This window comes from Oryx dammah, unplaced genomic scaffold (genome assembly GCF_014754425.2).
Source record: "Oryx dammah isolate SB20612 unplaced genomic scaffold, SCBI_Odam_1.1 HiC_scaffold_10, whole genome shotgun sequence".
In the NCBI taxonomy this organism is placed as follows: Eukaryota; Metazoa; Chordata; class Mammalia; order Artiodactyla; family Bovidae; genus Oryx; species Oryx dammah.
The window spans coordinates 25,644,120-25,660,857 of NW_024070194.1; the positions used below are offsets into that span (position 1 = coordinate 25,644,120).

General features: G+C 56.8%; 1 protein-coding gene across 1 annotated transcript in view; it reads left to right on the forward strand.

Moving 5' to 3' along the window:
• Nucleotides 1-16,349, forward strand: part of NPEPL1 (aminopeptidase like 1) — a 21,719-nt gene extending 5,370 nt beyond the window's left edge. Inside the window, exons 2-13 of the mRNA XM_040248774.1 lie at nucleotides 5-127; nucleotides 791-976; nucleotides 1,541-1,711; nucleotides 4,708-4,797; nucleotides 5,244-5,325; nucleotides 6,948-7,090; nucleotides 11,132-11,209; nucleotides 13,711-13,811; nucleotides 14,040-14,163; nucleotides 14,391-14,567; nucleotides 14,973-15,083; nucleotides 15,615-16,349. Coding sequence (XP_040104708.1) covers nucleotides 5-127; nucleotides 791-976; nucleotides 1,541-1,711; nucleotides 4,708-4,797; nucleotides 5,244-5,325; nucleotides 6,948-7,090; nucleotides 11,132-11,209; nucleotides 13,711-13,811; nucleotides 14,040-14,163; nucleotides 14,391-14,567; nucleotides 14,973-15,083; nucleotides 15,615-15,773 — 1,545 coding nt within the window. The 3' untranslated portion in view covers nucleotides 15,774-16,349. The remainder of the gene's footprint in view (nucleotides 1-4; nucleotides 128-790; nucleotides 977-1,540; nucleotides 1,712-4,707; nucleotides 4,798-5,243; nucleotides 5,326-6,947; nucleotides 7,091-11,131; nucleotides 11,210-13,710; nucleotides 13,812-14,039; nucleotides 14,164-14,390; nucleotides 14,568-14,972; nucleotides 15,084-15,614) is intronic.
• Nucleotides 16,350-16,738: the final 389 nt, after the last annotated feature.

Consider the following 16,738-nt stretch of genomic DNA (forward strand, 5'->3'; position numbering starts at 1 on the left):
CCAGGCCAGCGCCGGGGACGCGGACCCGCAGAGCCGGCCGCTGCTGCTGCTGGGCCAGCTGCACCACCTGCACCGCGTGCCCTGGAGCCACGTCCGCGGGAAGCTGCAGCCCCGGGTCACCGAGGAGGTGAGCGGGCCGCGCCGGCCGCCATGCACCGCCCCGCCGGCCAGCGGAGCCCGGGCGGGGCTGGGCCGGCGAGGAGGCCGCGGAGGCCCCGCCTCGGCCGCCCGGCGCCCCAGCCCGCCCGTCAGCCGGCCGGGTGCGCCTGGCGGATTAGGCCTGCCGGCGAGGCCAGGGGCCGCCCGCCTCCCGAGAACCCGAGGCTTGGGCTCCCGTCCAGCAGCCCCGCCCGGAGGCCACTCGTGCCCTGCACCCACCCGGGCCTCAGGCTTGTGTGCAGAGCTGGCAGAGCCCACTAGGTGCGAAGGAAGTGCCCTCGAGGGGCCCTGACGCTGCCTTCCGAACCCTCCTTCCGGAACCCTCGTGGCGGTGACACCCGCCCCTTTCCAGGACCCCTGACTGGTCTCACCCCAGTGCCTTTGTGGCAAAGCAGCCCCCAAACTGGCCGTTTAAGTCCCCAGTGCTTAATCCCACAAGGGTGGACGTGTGCCAGCAGACGCACACGCGCTTACCTAGTGAGATGTGACACATCTTAATTAGGGATCCAGGGTGCCAGGGAAGCTGCAAAAGTGCCCATTTAGCGAGCGATGCCGGTGTCCACACGCAGTGCTCCTGGCAGGCAGCCGTTTGAAGTCTGGTGTCTGTCTTGTGTCTCCCCTTCTGATCCAGCTCTGGCAGGCCGCGCTAAGCACGCTCAACCCCAACCCCACGGACAGCTGTCCCCTCTACCTGAACTATGCCACCGTGGCCGCCCTGCCCTCCAGGGTGAGCCGCCACAACAGCCCCTCGGCCGCCCACTTCATCACCCGCCTGGTGCGGACCTGCCTGCCGCCGGGGACCCATCGGTGCATTCTGGTGAGTGCTCCTGAGAGGCTGGCCCCGCAAGACCCCCACCCAGGCTGCAGGTCGCGTGCAGTGTACTGGCTGTGCTGGCCCTGACCTGTGCCTCCCACGGCTCAGCCCCTGGGACTGCAGAGCACTCTGGCCACAGTATCTTCAGAAGTGGGCGTTGCTCCACGGCTGGACATTGCAACCGCAGCTTTACAGACAGGGAAACTGAGGTCCCAGAGACGAAAGCACCCCAGACCAGTGTGGGTGGCAGATCTGAGACTCTGACCCAGACCTCCTGAGCCCACGTACACCGTGTGGCCCTGCACGTCCGGCTGTTGGGTCTCGGGAGGCGGTGGACCACATCTGGCGGCTGACATTTTCTTTCTCCCATCATGGGACCGTGGTTCCGGGGAAGGCCCCTGGGATGCAGGCCCTGCTGGGGCATCTCTGGCCAGATTGTTTCCACAGTGGCCTCTGACCTGGCTGTGGGGCCCAAGCACTTCCTGACAGGAGCTCCCATGGGGCGACCCCGGGGTCCCCTCCCCCACGCTGCTCCCCTCACCACAGCTCTGCTCTCTGGTGCTGCAGATGGTCTGTGAGCGGTCTGATGCCTTCGCCTCCGCCTGCGCCCTGGCCCGCGCTTTCCCCCTCTTCACCCACCGCTCAGGGGCATCTCGGCGCCCAGAGAAGAAGACCGTCGCAGTGGAGTTTTTCCTGGTTGGACAAGACAACGGGCCAGTGGAAGTGTCCACTCTGCAAGTGGGTGTCTGGAAGCTCAGGCCGTGCCCCTCCACCCCCAGCTTGGGCAGTGCTCTCTCCCCCACACTCCCTGGGAGGACAGGAGAGGGCTGCTGCTGCTGGAGAGAGCAGGCCCCCGGGGCCTTTCCAAAGCCAGGCCACAGGCTCCGTCCCACAAGGTGGTCTTGTTCTCAGGAATCAGTTCCATTCAGCCGGTGTTTATGAGCACCTACCTCGCACCAGGCGCTTTCCTGTTTTAATGCTAATAATCCCGCCCGTGTATATATCACATTACCCTTTATGGTGCGCTTTTACATATGTTATTTCGTTTGGTCCTTCGAATAATCCTTTTGAAACAAGGCAAGGCTGGAGGTAATTTCCAGCTTTGAGTCCATGTGTGGGCTGGCTGCCAGGTGACCCTCCCAGACCTGTGACTGTGATTTCGCCCTCCCACCTGCAGCCCCCCTTCCAAATGCCAGACTCAGGTGGTCCTTTCCACTCCCTCACCCTTCACTCTGTCTCAGGGCCTGTTAGCACCCCCTCGTCCACTCTCTCACCACCTTGCTCTTCCAACTTTTAATAACATGGTCTGATTGCTTGGCTTGTCTTAACTCCCTTCCTCACTCAGCTCACCAGCATGGCGTTCGCCCATCCCCTTCCTGACACTGTCTTTTAGGGGCCAAACCTGCCAGACTCAAGCACTTGTCATCCTTCCTTGAAGGGTCCCCACCCACCTGGCGCCCTCTCTCCTCCCCACACCCTTCCCACCTGCCAGCTGAGAGCCATCCTCACTTGAGATTGTACATCTGAGTTTAGCCTCTGTGCCTCTCACTGGTGTGGGAGCCCCATGCCCTCCTCCAGTTGGGGGGGACCTGGTGCTGTGCATAATATCCTCTTGTGTGTGATGGAGCCAGTGGGCTGATGGGTCTTCCTGGCTCTGACACCCCACCCATCCTACGGTGCCTGCCTGGCTCTCTGGGACCAGGCAGCAGCCTCCTAATGGCCTGGCTGCCTCAAGATGCCCCCCTCTGGTTCCTGCTTCTTACCACCTCATGACCAGGGGAGGGCCAGTGCTTCCCAGGTGCTTGTCAGATGTCAGGCTCTGCTCCGAGCACACCTGTGCACAAACACCTGCTTTCCACAACTCCCCCATGAGATGGGTCCTGTTATTCTCCCCGCTTGAGAGCTGAACAAACTAAGGCTCAGAGACACTAAATGATTGAGCGCAGCCACACCAGCAAGGGGTAGACCCGGGCCTTAACCACAGCTGCCATCCATCAGCCCTCTTTCCGTCCTGTCTGGGATTGTAAGTGTGAGGTTCTGACGCCATGTGTGGCCTTTCCCTCCCACCTGGGTCCCTGTGGCCTCTCATACCCTTCTCCTCCATAGCATTTAATGGAACAATGTTGTGAGTCTCTGCTGGACTCACGTCCTTGGACCTCTTTGGATTCAGTCTAGTGTGGAGCCCGGTGCAAGGCAGGCACTCACATAGACGTGGATGAATGAGTGAGTGAGTGAATGATGCTGCTTTCTGACGAGATCAAGGCACAGTGAGGTGCGGGCCCCTCCGTGCAGGTGCGCCCTCTCACCTGAGCCACTGCTGCGCCTCATGGAGGAGCCCTGCATTCACAGGGTCATGAGGCCGGCACCCTGCCTCCCTTGAGACAACCCTCAGGGTGCTGATGCACTCCCCAGACAGCAGCCAAGGGTCTCTGATGCCCACAGGTGGGGACCCTCACCCTCCCTGGGGAGGGCCTGCTGCCAGGCTGTGGGGACCACATGGCACGCCTCAGATGTGAGCTGTCAAGTCTCTGCCTCTGAGGTTTGGGGGTTAATTACCTGGGAACAGGCAGGGACCTGGGAGGCAGCTGGGCTGGCGTTAGGGACCCAGAGGTGCCCTCCCCACTCCTTTGGGCCTTGAAGAGGCAACAAGAAACTGGACGCTGTCCACATCCCTGCCAAACCCACACTCCATTTCTCTCTTAAGGCAGCCAGGCCTTGGGGTGGGTGCTGGAGGGCCAGGTGGGACAGAGCAGGGAGGCAGAGCTGAGCATCAGGGCTGAGTCGGGTGCATGGGAGCTCTTGGCAGAAGCTTTGAGGGGAGAGAGACATGAGCATGCCCTCTGCACAAGGCCCAGCTGTCTGTGTCCTTCCCTTCTTGCCCCATGGCCAGAGCAGTGTTGCATCAGGTGCCCAGGAAGAAGGGTGAGGGTCTGGGACACTCCACGGGGCCCACACAAGAAAAACGCCTCCCCAGCGGGTCCAGGAGCCTTTTCTCCATTGCAAGGCTCCAAGAGGCTCCTGGAACATGTGGCCTTTGAGAGAAGTACCTCGAAGGGTGGCTGGGACCCTGGCTAGAGAAGCAGGGGTGTTTGGTCTGCCTGGGCAACCAGGACAGCAGCTCCTCAGCAGGGGTTTAACCCACAGATACTTGTTTCTCAAACTCCCAGAGGCTGGCCATCTCCGAGCCTAGCCATCCCAGATCAGGGTGGCTTCCGCAACTGCGTCCTTTTCTTACAAGGGCACTAATCCCATCATGGGGTCCCATCCTCTTGACCTCACTGAAGCCTGAGCACCTCCTGAAACCCTCCTGTTACCCTCTCCTGGTGGTCAGGGCTTCAGATTCCCATAACAGAGGGTATCACCTCCTCCTGGGAGAGGGGGATGGAGTTGGCAGAGGCTGGACGAGGTGTGCACTCAGGGCTAGGCAGGAGGCCACCCGCCACCAGAGTAGGGGGCAGAACGGGAGATGAGGCTCAGAAAGCAAGGAGGGGCCCATGTAGATCAGGAGAGGATGCTGGGCCAAAGGGCTCCTCTGTGGTTCTGCAGCCATAGGGGTCTTTCTGTAGACGGCTGGGGTCATGGGTACAACTCTTGCTTCCCTTCCACCTGCCCTCGTTGCCCAGCCTCCCCTGGGAGATGTGTGCCTCTAACACTTGTGGGTCCTGGCTATTGGCAATGAGGGACACCTTCCACCTTGTCCCAGGACCCCAGTGACAGCCTTTTGTTTCTCCTAGTGTTTAACGAGCGCCACGGAAGGTGTGCGGCTGGCAGCCCGAATCGTGGACACACCCTGCAATGAGATGAACACAGACACCTTCCTTGAGGTTCGTGGCCCTGGGGTCCAGCTGGGTTGGGATGGTGTTGATCAACCCCAGGGACAGTCAGGAATCCCAGGGCTGCCAGGGGACGGTCCACAATCTCCGCACCTCATCTGGGGAAGCCACGGGCCGCTGCAGACAGAGTCCTGCCATCCACCCAGAGCCGAGGGGCCCCCGGGCCTCAGCCGGGGGTGGAGGGAGGACACAGCCTCTTCCTCGAGGCCCCCATGCAGGACTCGAGCCATGAGCCACAGGAAATCGCAGAGTTTGGAGGTGATTAAACCTCCTCTCCTGGGTTTAATCACGCTTAGAGCTGAGAGTCAGGGCCTCAGCTTCCCGGCCCACCCCTCTCCCACCACAAGGCATCTGCTCACCCCTGTCCCTGGCCTCACCCTCATTTTAAGCCGTCTTCACGTGTTGTGTGTTGTTGTTTTTTCCATGAACACATCCAGGAGATTAAGAAAGTTGGAAAAGAACTGGGGATTGTCCCAACCGTTATCCGGGATGAAGAGCTGAAGGCGAGAGGATTTGGAGGTGGGTGGGGGCCAGTCCTCCTGGGTCCTGGCCTCAGCAGAGGCCTGGGGTACTTGGGGGGCTGGGGGGCTGCCAGGCCACATGTCATGCTGTCCCAAGCTTCACCCCACAGGAAACCAGCCTGTGTCCAGCCGCCAGGCCAGACCCTGGGAAGCAGCCCATCCCCGGGGGAAAGAGGAGGCAGCGATTCAGATCCTGATTCAGATCCTGGAAGCCACAGGGTCCAAGTCCTTCCCCGTCCGCCCCCTCTGCAGCCTCCCCCGCGCTGCTCTCCTGCTCCCCAGGCCAGCCCAGCAGGGCCTTTCTGTTCCTCGAATACGCAAGCTCATATCCCCATCAAGACCTGCTCTCATGGCTCTTTCTCCCTGGGATACTCTCCCCCAATATGATCTCACAGACCACCTCTTCAGAGAGCCCTCCCTGACTGCCAGGCCCATCCTTCCCACCTCCTAGGCACCAAGGTGCAGTGACAACTAGAACAGGGTTGGGAAGGTCACTGTGGTGGTTATCTGTGGCTGCAAAACCAGTTCCTTCCAGTGCAGGTCTGTGGGTGGGGAACTGGGCGTGGCTTAGCTGGGTCCGGCCCAGGGTCTTTCCAGGCCATGATACCTGTGTTAACTGGGGCTGCGGTCATCTGAAGGCTCAACTGGGGCCCAAGACAGGCTCCCAGCAAGGCTCACTCATGGCCCTGCCATCAGGGGCCTAGCTGGCTGCTCCTTGTCGTGTGGGCCTGTCCTTGAGCAGCTTGCAACATGGCAGCTGCTCTTCTCAGAGTGAGGTCTCTGAGCAAGAGACAAGAAAGAGCACACAAGCCAGAGGCCAGTTCTGTTTCTGTAACCTCATCTTGGACGATTCCTGCCACATTCCGAGAAACTGAGACGCGCAGTCCTGCCCTCATGGGGGAGGGGAGAGGATCCACATGATCATGAATGCCCAGAGGGGATCCGTGCAGCCTTGTTCGAGCTGCCTATCACAGTCCTGTAAGCCAGTTGTAGCTGGAGGCAGTCCTGTCAGGGAACGCTTCAGAGGAGGTGACGCTTGCAGCAGGTCTTGCTGGATGAGTAGGAGTTTGTCAGACAGCCATTACTGGCTCTTGTCCTGGTTGCTACAATTGTTCAGTTAGATTATCAGGGGACCTTGAGGTGTGGCCTCTGCCTACAGCAAGCCATGGTTTTCTCAAGAAGTTGGGGCGTGTAAACTGACAGCAAGGCAGCAGCAGGGGTGAGCTGGGAAAGGGAGGTGCCTGCTGAGTGCATGGAGGGGTCAGTGATGGGAGGGTGAGTAGGGCTGGAACGGCCTTGAAGAATTATCCAAAATCTCTTCATTCTGCAGTCCCGTTCACTGCTTTCTGGGAATGATACAATTTTTTTTTTTTTTTTTTCTCGGCGAGTCTTCTTGCCTAACACTACTTCACATAGAATGCAGTTGCATCCCCCAATCCCACAGCGGCCAGGGGCAGGAGAGGGCGGGGAACTTGGTTCACATGGCCAGGCTCTATGGCCCAGAGGAACACCCACAGGCCAGCAGCTGTTTGTGGGGAGAGCAGTGTTTCTGGGGGACTCCCAGGAGTCCTCCACTTGGCCCAGCCTGAGCCTCACTGACGAGTGCTGTGCTTTCCCTAGGAATCTACGGTGTTGGCAAAGCCGCCATCCATCCTCCGGCCCTGGCTGTCCTCAGCCACACCCCAGATGGAGCCACCCAGACCATCGCTTGGGTGGGCAAGGGCATTGTCTACGATACTGGGGGTCTCAGCATGAAGGGGAAGGTGAGGTGCAAGACCGGGGCTGGGGGACGTTGGGGGGAAGGGTGGCCCCTTCTCAGGTGTCAGAGGAAAGAGCAAGTTGTTGGGGCATCCAGGAGGGAGGCCCTGGGGCCCCTTCCCCTCCAAGGGGCAGACTGTTCGCCCCTGCACTGAATCAGGACACAGAAAATCTGGAGAAGAAGAAGAAAAGGTCCTAGGGTGATGCCCACTGTCTCCGGGACTGTCTGCAGTAAAATATTATGAGTATTACAGTACAGATAAAGAAAACAGTCATCGGTTAACACTTATAAATAGTATTAAGTAATTTCCGACAGAGAAAGCTGACGCCTCCGTGTCCTTCTCTTGTGGTGACGTCCGCCAGCGTCACAGCCCTGCCGTCCAGCCTTCAGTTCGGCCGACTTGTCAGAGACTCTATCACATTGGTCTTCTTCACATGTTTATGTTCGGTAGATGGAGATGCCAGGTTTGTCACTCTCTGCACTCATAGTTGATCCAAAAGAGCACAATTAACTTTAATTTTGAAGACTTTCTGTCACATGAAGCAACTGATAACACTCAGGGAGTCTCTAACAGAAGGGTCCCTCGGCAGAGACCGAGAAAGACCCCACTTCCCAAGAAACTCCCCAAATCATCTGTGTCCATGTTTCTGATTCTTTGAGATGGACACTAGCAGCTTTCAAACATCTGTGGAGTAAAAATGTCTTATACAGCACAACCCCGGTGGTTCCCCTAGACTGTGGGCAGCAGCATGGCTCACTGCTCCTGGTGTTTATGCCGAATCCACCTTCCGAAGGCAGGAACTCAATGTCAGAGGTGCTGTGGACACCATCCACCTCCAGAGCTTGCCTGCCTCAGAACCAGAGTGCCTTGAGGAGTCTGTGCCCCTGGCAGTGATTAGTGTCTACGTAGGATAATGTTTCCGAAAGACAGTCAGGTCTAAAGCTTTTATTTATGTGGTAAGGACTCACTTCAACCAACAACGGGGTTTTTTTCTGGAGGAATACTATACCACTGATGACAACAAGCAAACAAGCTTTTGTTGTTGTTGTTCAGCTGCTAAGTCGTGTCCTAATCTTTGTGACCCCAGGGACTGCAGCACCCAGGCACCTCTGTTCTCCACTATCTCCTGGAGTTTGCTCATAGTCATGTCCGTTGAATCAGTGATGCCTTCGAACCATCTCATCTTCTGTCGTCCCCTTCTCCTCCTACCTTCAATCTTTCCTAGCATCAGGGTCTTTTCCAATGAGTTGGCTCTTTGCATCAAGTGGCCAAAATATTGGAGCTTCAGCATTAGCCCTTCCAATGAATATTCAGGGTTGATTTTCTTTAGAATTGACTGGTTAGATCTCCTTGTAGTCCAGTGGACACCCAAGAGTTTTCTCCAGCCCCACAATTTGAAAGCATCAGTTCTTCAGTGATCAGCATTCTTTCTGATCCAAGTCAGCTTTTAGTCAGTTTATTATTGTTCTTAAATTCTTAACACCTGGTGTTGACCCTCCCTCCACACCCTTGAAAGGGGCTCTTGCCCCATTAGCAGCTGTGTTTTGGGGGATGGATCTGTGGGCTCATTCAGACATTGGCTTGTTAGAGGGAGAAGTGAGAAGCAAGGCTTCCTGAGGGTTAGTCATTTTGCTGGGGGCACCCTCTCCCAATTTTGCAGGAACAGCCCTGGCTGTTTTCAAAGATTTTCAAGGCAAATCAGGATCAGTGTGAATTAAGGGGCCTCAGATGTGTTCATCTCAGGACTTCTTCCACTCTTAAAAAATACTGATCTCGAAAGAGATTGTATTTATAAGGGCAATGTCTGCTAGCTGTCTACTAGAAATTAAAATTGGGAAAATTTAAAGATAGTTATTAATTCATTAAAAAGACCAATATGACCCCATTGCATGCCACTGTAAATAATGCAATCTTATGAATAGGACTGTATTTTCCAAAATGAAAAAAAGAAATTAACCAGAAAAGTGGTACCGTTTTACATTTCTGCAGCTCTCTTTACTGTCCGCCTTTGTGGACGACAGCTGTGATCACATATCTGCTTCTGCATTTAGTCTGTTGCGATATGTTTTAGTTGAAATATAAAAAAGAAAATCTGGCCTCAGTCCTTCAGCAGTTAGAAAAAGGAGAAGCGTTTTAATACCCTCTTCCGGTAACTCAGGACCTTCTTCTTTGCTGTTACACCAAAACTGGACAAGTGGGAGTTTTTAAAAGGTAAGTTACAAGGGGGGATCGGAAGCCACGCCTGTGAGCTCTGCCACGTTGAAATCTGTGGGTCCGTCCTGAAGTCTGAATGCACGGTTTTATGATATCACATATGCGCCATTTGGAAAATACTGTTTAAAGAGTTAGGCCAAGCCTCCAGATTTTGACGCTTTTCAGTATACAGTATTTTTAAAAGTTACATTCATTAATATCATCATCTATCTCATGTAGGAAGTTGAGTATTAGGAAGCCATCATGGAAGCAGATACAAGTTTTCCAAAACCCGGATTTTTTTTTTTTTTTTTTTGCTTGAAAACTCCAGTTTTACCAAGTAATGCCAGCTGTCCTGGAGGTGAGAGGCTCACTCTGGCCATTTTCAAGAAAATGTCTGCATATACCTGCGTCTGGATCCCCAGAGTCTTGTCAGTGGTTCCCCCCACCCCACCTCCAGGACAGTGGTATCGGGAGAGCAGAGGCTCGCTGAGCTCAGGACTTGGCGCCCACTCTTGCTTGGGCTCCAGCGGACTGACCACAGCCGAGCGCTAGGCATCAGGGAGCACGCGCGGGGCCTCCCCCACCCCTTCCATGCCACTGAAACAGTGTTGGGAATGACTCTTCTCTACGGTTGAGGTTTTTAAAAAGCTAATCATTTCACTGCTTCGGCGAGAAGACTTGAGTGAAGTTGGCAGCACCTTGTTTCCTAAAGGCCTGGAAATGAACCCAGCGACCACCAGTTCCCACAGGCCCCAGGTTGCCACTGCCCCATCGGTACAAACAGCAACCCAACAATGACGAAGGTGTTCCCGTGGAAATAGTTTCTTTTATAAAAACAGGAATGCCAGGTGGGGTCCCTGAGGCTGACTCAGTCTATGGAGCTGCGTTTGTGGTGCAACGTTTGTTCTGTGGCCAGGGACACGGGGATTCAGTGGCCATCTCCAGCCATTTTCCATGTGGCCATTCTGCAGGGGGTTTGATTCTCGGTTTGAGGCCCTGTTATTCCATTTAAACAATCTCGTGGTTTCTCGCCAGTTAGGTCAAAACAGCTTATTTCCAGTAGTGCTAGCTGAGTCATTTTTGCTCAACTTAATTGTAAAAACAGCTCAGTTTATATCTAAAAATACTTCCCATTAAAACTCTCAGCTCGTGTAATCCAATAAGGGCTCAGAAAAGTCGGTACATTTTGGTCCCGAATCCTTACATCCGATGACCTGTTGTTAATTTAAAATATGAGCCTGTCAATTAGCATCAGGAGCCTGTAACCGTAAAAGTGCCTAGCTGCCCTCAACAAGTGTACAGGAAATGGTGTTTATTTCTGTGGCAGGAGGGCCCCTCGGTCTCCAGAGACTCCCTCACTAGACCCTGTCACCCAGGAAACATGAATGCAGACAGGTGGCAAGTGCCCTCGGGGCAGGAGTGGGATTGATGGTGTCACAGTGACTAATGACATTTGGGAAGAGCTCACATTAACCTGGATGGGTAGTCAAGGTCGCGACATGGAGGAACTGCAGACAGACCCCCAGGCTGACTTGGGCACAGCTCAGCCTCTGAGCCAGGCCACTCTGGAAGTCCCCACTGAACCTCACACAGTCCTGTTCAGTAACCCCCAAAGCTCTGCTCAAGCTGGACGTGCCCCCCAAGCCGGTAAATTTGACTCTGGCTTCTCATTGCTTCTGGAGGATCCCTGGGTGACTAGTGGCATTTCCTGGGTTCTGTAGCCACTCGGGTGACTTGGCGCCAGCTCCTGTGCCTCTGGGCCCCTGGTGTGGGGACCGGGGTGGGGAGCACTGTTGCTGAGGGGTCAGCATCCACTCACCTCTCTCTCACCCCTTCCTGTCCCCACAGACCACCATGCCAGGGATGAAGAGGGACTGCGGGGGCGCCGCAGCTGTCCTGGGGGCCTTCAGAGCCGCCATCAAGCAGGTGAGGTGGGCCCTGTCTTCCTCCCTGGTTCTCCTCCCCAGAGCCCCCTGAGTCTGCGTGGCTGGCACTGTCCCCCTCCACACTCCTGCCCCGGGTCCCTGGGGCCCCCAGAGCTCCTTGCTTCAGTCAGGGCTCCTCTGGCCAAGAGTGTCACCCCACCCGGGCATGTCACCTCTCTGCCTGACGCCCGCTGGCATCATGGGCCCTCCGCTAAGTCCTAAGACCCTGCCCACCCTGACCGAAATGGGAAGGGTGCTTTGGAACAGGCTGCCTGCCCTCTCACCCCTGGGCTCTGGCACTCAGGGCAGGGGTCTTTGGAGGGGCTGGCTCTTGTTTGGTGGAAGAGGTATGGGGTCTGTCCTGGAATACCAGGAGTGGCCACACCAAGTCCAGGCACCAAGGCAGCCAGAGGCCTCTGTGCTCCCCACTCAGGACACATAGGCGTCAGAGAGCCCAGCAATTGGAGCCAAATTCCCGAGCTGGGGGCCTGGTCGATAAGCAGTGCCGTGGCTGTTCCCTGTGTTTGCCCTTTGACACTGTAGAGCATGTTTATGGAGCAGAGGCACAGGGCGCCCTGGCCATCCAGGGCCACTCACCTCCCGGCATGGCTGCTTCAGGCGCCTCTGAAAAGCCCAGCCCTTCTGGTCACGAAGCATAGGCCCCTCTTCCTCAAAGGCACCGCCTGAGCAGCATGGGGGAAACTTCCAGAGAAAACAAATGCTAAAAGATCTTGGCAAATGATTTCTGCCCAGCCACACCCATGAGGGGAGCAGAAAGCCTGGAGGGGAGGAGGGGCTCAGCCTAAGGAGTGCTGGTAGGGGGGTGTCTTAATTGTACTGGAGGGTGTCATGCAGCCCTCGTTCAGCAGCACCCAGCCCGCCTGACCGGATTCAGCCAGGCCTGCGCTACCTACTCCATTAATGAGCTCGTCAAGTATGCAAGGGACATACCTGGCCTCGGGGGCTGAGGGGTACTCTGGGTAGGTCTCACGGGAAAGTGTCCAGAGGGCCCACGTGGCTGCACTGCCTGGTGTCTCAGCTATGGGTTTGGGGTGACTGCACCCATGGAGGGTCTGTCCTGGCATCTGGACAGGCAGCTGGTGCCCCGGCAGATAGACCCTTCCTATGGGCGAGGAACCACTTGACAATTAAGGCTGGTTCATCAGCTGGTGGTTGGAAGTGGTCCTTGGATTCCTCCTGCTTGTAACTCATTTTTTGAGAAAAGGAATGTGCCTCAATTTGAGCCCCAAAGTACATAATGAGGGTCATCACTCACAGAATGAAGTAAGAGTCCACACTCACACCAAGAGGAACAAGTCATCTCCTCACAGTGGCCTCCCAGTTGCTAACAGTACGAGGGAGAGGTGGGAACCCACCTTTTGGCAAACAACAGCATAGTAATTGTCTCAGGTAAGAGTGACCAACAGATGCTAACGTCAGAGTTGAGTGTGGGAGCATGGGAGTGAGGGGGGGCACCCACCCAGGGGTTTCTGTGGCTGTCCTGAGGGACACTGGGGGGTGGGGGGGTCACTGTGCCTCCGGGGACTTAGTGCACTCAACCTGAGTGTGGGTACAGGGAAACAGCAATGGGTCAAGGTCATCAAAGTCAAAAGCCCAACCTCAAAAGCTAAAGATCAGCACGTTTGTGAGGTTAGGGACTGTGACCACTGACCGTATTGTATGGATAGGAGGTGGGAGCTGAGCATGGACTCAAACCCAGCAGGCAGCTCCACTTCTGGGGTACATGCTGCATCGCCTGGCCTCTGTTGGGACCATGCCCTAGGGCCCACCAGGATGGTGGGGAGTGCAGGGGGCTGTGATCCCTGCTCCTCGGACCCGTCTGTCTGTCTCTCTGTTGTGGGTCAGAGAGCTCCAGCCTGTCACCATCCTTTCTGCCCCTGATGCTCCCAGCCTATAACTAGAGCCTCTGCCCTGGTCCTTCCAGGGTTTTTTTTTTTTTTAATTTATTTATTTTAATTGGAGGCTAATTACTTTACAGTATTGTGGTGGTTTTTGCCATACATTGACATGAATCAGCCATGGGTGTACATGTGTTCCCCATCCTGACCCTCCCTCCCACCTCCCTCCCCATCCCATCCCTCAGGGTCATCCCAGTGCACCAGCCCTGAGCACCCTGTCTCAGGCATCGAACCTGGACTGGCGATCTATTTCACATATAATAGTATGCATATTTCAATGCTGTTCTCTCAAATCATCTCACCCTCGCCTTCTCCCACAGAGTCCAAAAGTCTGTTCTTTATATCTGTGTCTCTCTTGCTGTCTCACATATAGGGACATTGTTACCATTTTTCTAAATTCCATATATATGCGTTAATATACTGTGTTTGTGTTTTTCTTTCTGACTTACTTCACTCTCTATAATAGGCTCCAGTTTCATCCACCTCATTATAACTAATTCAAATGCATTCTTTTTAATAGTGAGTAATACTCCATTCTGTACATGTACCACAGCTTTCTTATCCATTTGTCTGCCACCTCCAGGGTTTCAAAGACACCCTCCACGCAATATTCTGCTTGGCCGAGAACTCCGTGGGCCCCAATGCCACGAGACCGGATGACATCCACCTGCTGTACTCTGGAAAGTAAGGCCAACCCCGCCCGCCCACCTCACAGCACCCACCCCATTGTGCTGTCCCGGAGCCCTGGGTGCCTGCGATGGGGGCTGGGTCCCCTTTCGAGATGTCGGGGGCCCACGGGGTCTGGGGACCCACCCCCTGCTTAGAGGACCAAGCCCTTTCCAACCTTTAGGCACTGCATTGCAGTTGAGGACAGGGAGGAAGGGCTCTGAATGGGGTGTCTGCTGTCCCCAGGACTGTGGAAATCAACAATACGGATGCTGAGGGCAGGCTGGTACTGGCAGATGGTGTGTCCTACGCCTGCAAGGACCTGGGCGCCGACATCATCCTGGACATAGCCACGCTGACCGGAGCTCAGGTGGGCCCTACTGTCCCTCCTGCTTCGCCACTAGGTCAGAGTTCGTCTGTGAGGGCACAGGTGCCCCGGGCCCATGCACCCTGGAGGGAACGCTGGCACAGGTCCCCCATGGGGGGCCTCTTTCTCCGTCTCTCTCTCTCTGCCTTGTTTTCTGTCGGCCCCTCTTCTGTCCTCGGTGTCCCCCAGCCCGCCAGGTGATGCTCTCTACATCTCTCCTGCATCCCCAGGGCATCGCCACAGGCAAGTACCATGCAGCTGTGCTCACCAACAGCGCCGAGTGGGAAGCAGCCTGCGTGAAGGCTGGGCGACAGTGCGGGGACCTGGTGCACCCGCTGGTCTACTGCCCGGAGCTGCACTTCAGCGAGTTCACCTCGGCTGTGGCCGACATGAAGAACTCAGTGGCGGTAGGTGTGGAGCAGGGTGGACCTAGATCCCCTGTGAGGCCCCAGATCTGGGCTCTGAGCAGGGGAGGGGAGAAAAATGGGGAGGAGATGGCGCTTTCACCTGTCTCCCCGCAGCATGTCCGTTCAGCAGGCAGTGGGGCATCCTGCCCGCTCTGGAGTCCCCATTGGGTCTATCGCTGGCTCCCCCTTTTACCCCCAGGGTGAAGGTAGACCCCCTAGCCCAGCTGCCAGGCCCACGGGGGCCCTCTCTGCTGTTCTCCACACTGGGCCCTCCACCCCAGGCCCCTTCTTGCAGACACTGGGAGAGGTGGTCACTGAGGATAGGGGTCAGGAGGGCGCAGGGTGTCCACCGTGGCCACCCCCACCACGGCTGGAGTGGAAGCTCATGACTGCCTTCTACCCCAGGACCGGGACAACAGCCCCAGCTCCTGCGCTGGCCTCTTCATCGCCTCACACATCGGCTTTGACTGGCCTGGGGTCTGGGTCCACCTGGATATTGCCGCGCCTGTGCACGCCGTGAGTCTGGGCCCCGGGGGTGCCCCTGCCCACCCCACCATTAGGCCTTCCTTGGCCGGCCAGCCACTCTGCTTCCCTTGCCGGCCCCTCCCCACGGGTCTGGCTGCTCCCACTCTCTCCTGCATCCAGAGCCCCTCTCTGGCTCCAGCGCACAGGCTGAGCTCATCGGAAACATTCTGTGTGAGGGTCACACGGCCAGCTGTGGTCCCCCCTGACCTCTGGTCTCCTCGTCCCTGGGAACAGTGTGGCTGCTGTGCGCAGTCCTTCCCAACCCGCCTGTCCTCGGCAGGAGGCCCAGGGGCCCTGCTCTCACCCTTTCCCTCCCCGAGGAGCCAGGAGAGGGGAGGGGAGGAAAACCCAGGGCTGTGTCCACAGCTCGTCCTCCACCGGCTCTGAGTGGAACAGGACAGGAAAGGGGGTTGGGGGGGTGCATGGGGAGTCAGACACCCTGGTCCGAGAGCCCTCCCATGGCGGTGGGTTTGCTGGGGTGGGGGGCTCGGCCACACAGGTTTCCACTGTATTCACCCACAGGGCGAGCGTGCCACGGGCTTCGGTGTGGCCCTTCTGCTGGCGCTCTTCGGCCAGGCCTCTGAGGACCCTCTGCTGAACCTGGTGTCCCCACTTGGCTGCGAGGTGGACGCCCAGGAGGGGGACGCGGAGAGGGACTCCAAGAGGCGCAGGCTTGTGTGACGCAGCCGCCCTGCCCAGTGACACTGGGCGCTTTACCTCACTTTGCACTGATTAATTCTAAGCAATTGGAAGATTATACCTTGAGATGAACTGCGGTTTGTTTTGTTTTTAGTTGTCATGGTGACGGAAACAGCTCCTTCTTGTGTCTTAGGAGACAGCTCAGGGTTTGGGGGGCCCAAGGCGGGGTGAGTGGGCAGCACTGGGTTTGTTTTATGTTTGATTCCCCGCCAGCTTCTGCAGACCATGCCCCTCCCTGGGGCCCCTGCACGACCCCCCGGGCTCCAGGACGCATGCGCGGCCCTGATGCTCTTGTCCACGTGGCCCTCAAGAGACCTGCCCCTGCCTGGGCCCGTGGTGGGTGCCAGTGGCCCCATCTGCAGCCCCAGGCCCCACACATGGCACCCGCATTGCAGAGCACCTAGGTCACTCCAGCTGGGGCAGTCCCTGCCTCCAACAGACCACCCCTTTGAAAGGATGGGGTGACTTGGTTCAGGTTTTATGGAGCAAGAGGAATGTCTACTCGGGCCCCTCTGAGTTCACTGCAAGTTGAATTAAACATGGCTAAACCACATCACACCTCTGCCTCTGTCTCCGTCTTTCTCCAGCCCGTTTTAGCAAGCAGCCCAACAACCTGCCCGTGGGTCTGAGGCTCCGGGTGCCACCATCTCCTCCCAAACCAGCACCCAACTTTGAGGTGAAATTTGCCAACCTCACTGCTGCAGATGAGAGCCTGGAGCTAGCTGGGCTCTGAGGTTTGGAGTGCAGGCTCTGGAGGGCGGACACCTCGGACTTTCCCACGACCTGCGGTCTGCAGGGAAGGTGTCCTGATCCCCAAGCATGGCACAAGGCAAGTGAAAGCCCCCTGGGCAGGATCCTAGAAGCTGAAGGGCATAGCCTGGCCAGGTGTCATGGAGACCCCCAGCCTGGGCCCCATAGAAGAGGTCCGGGACTCAGGTTCCACCTGG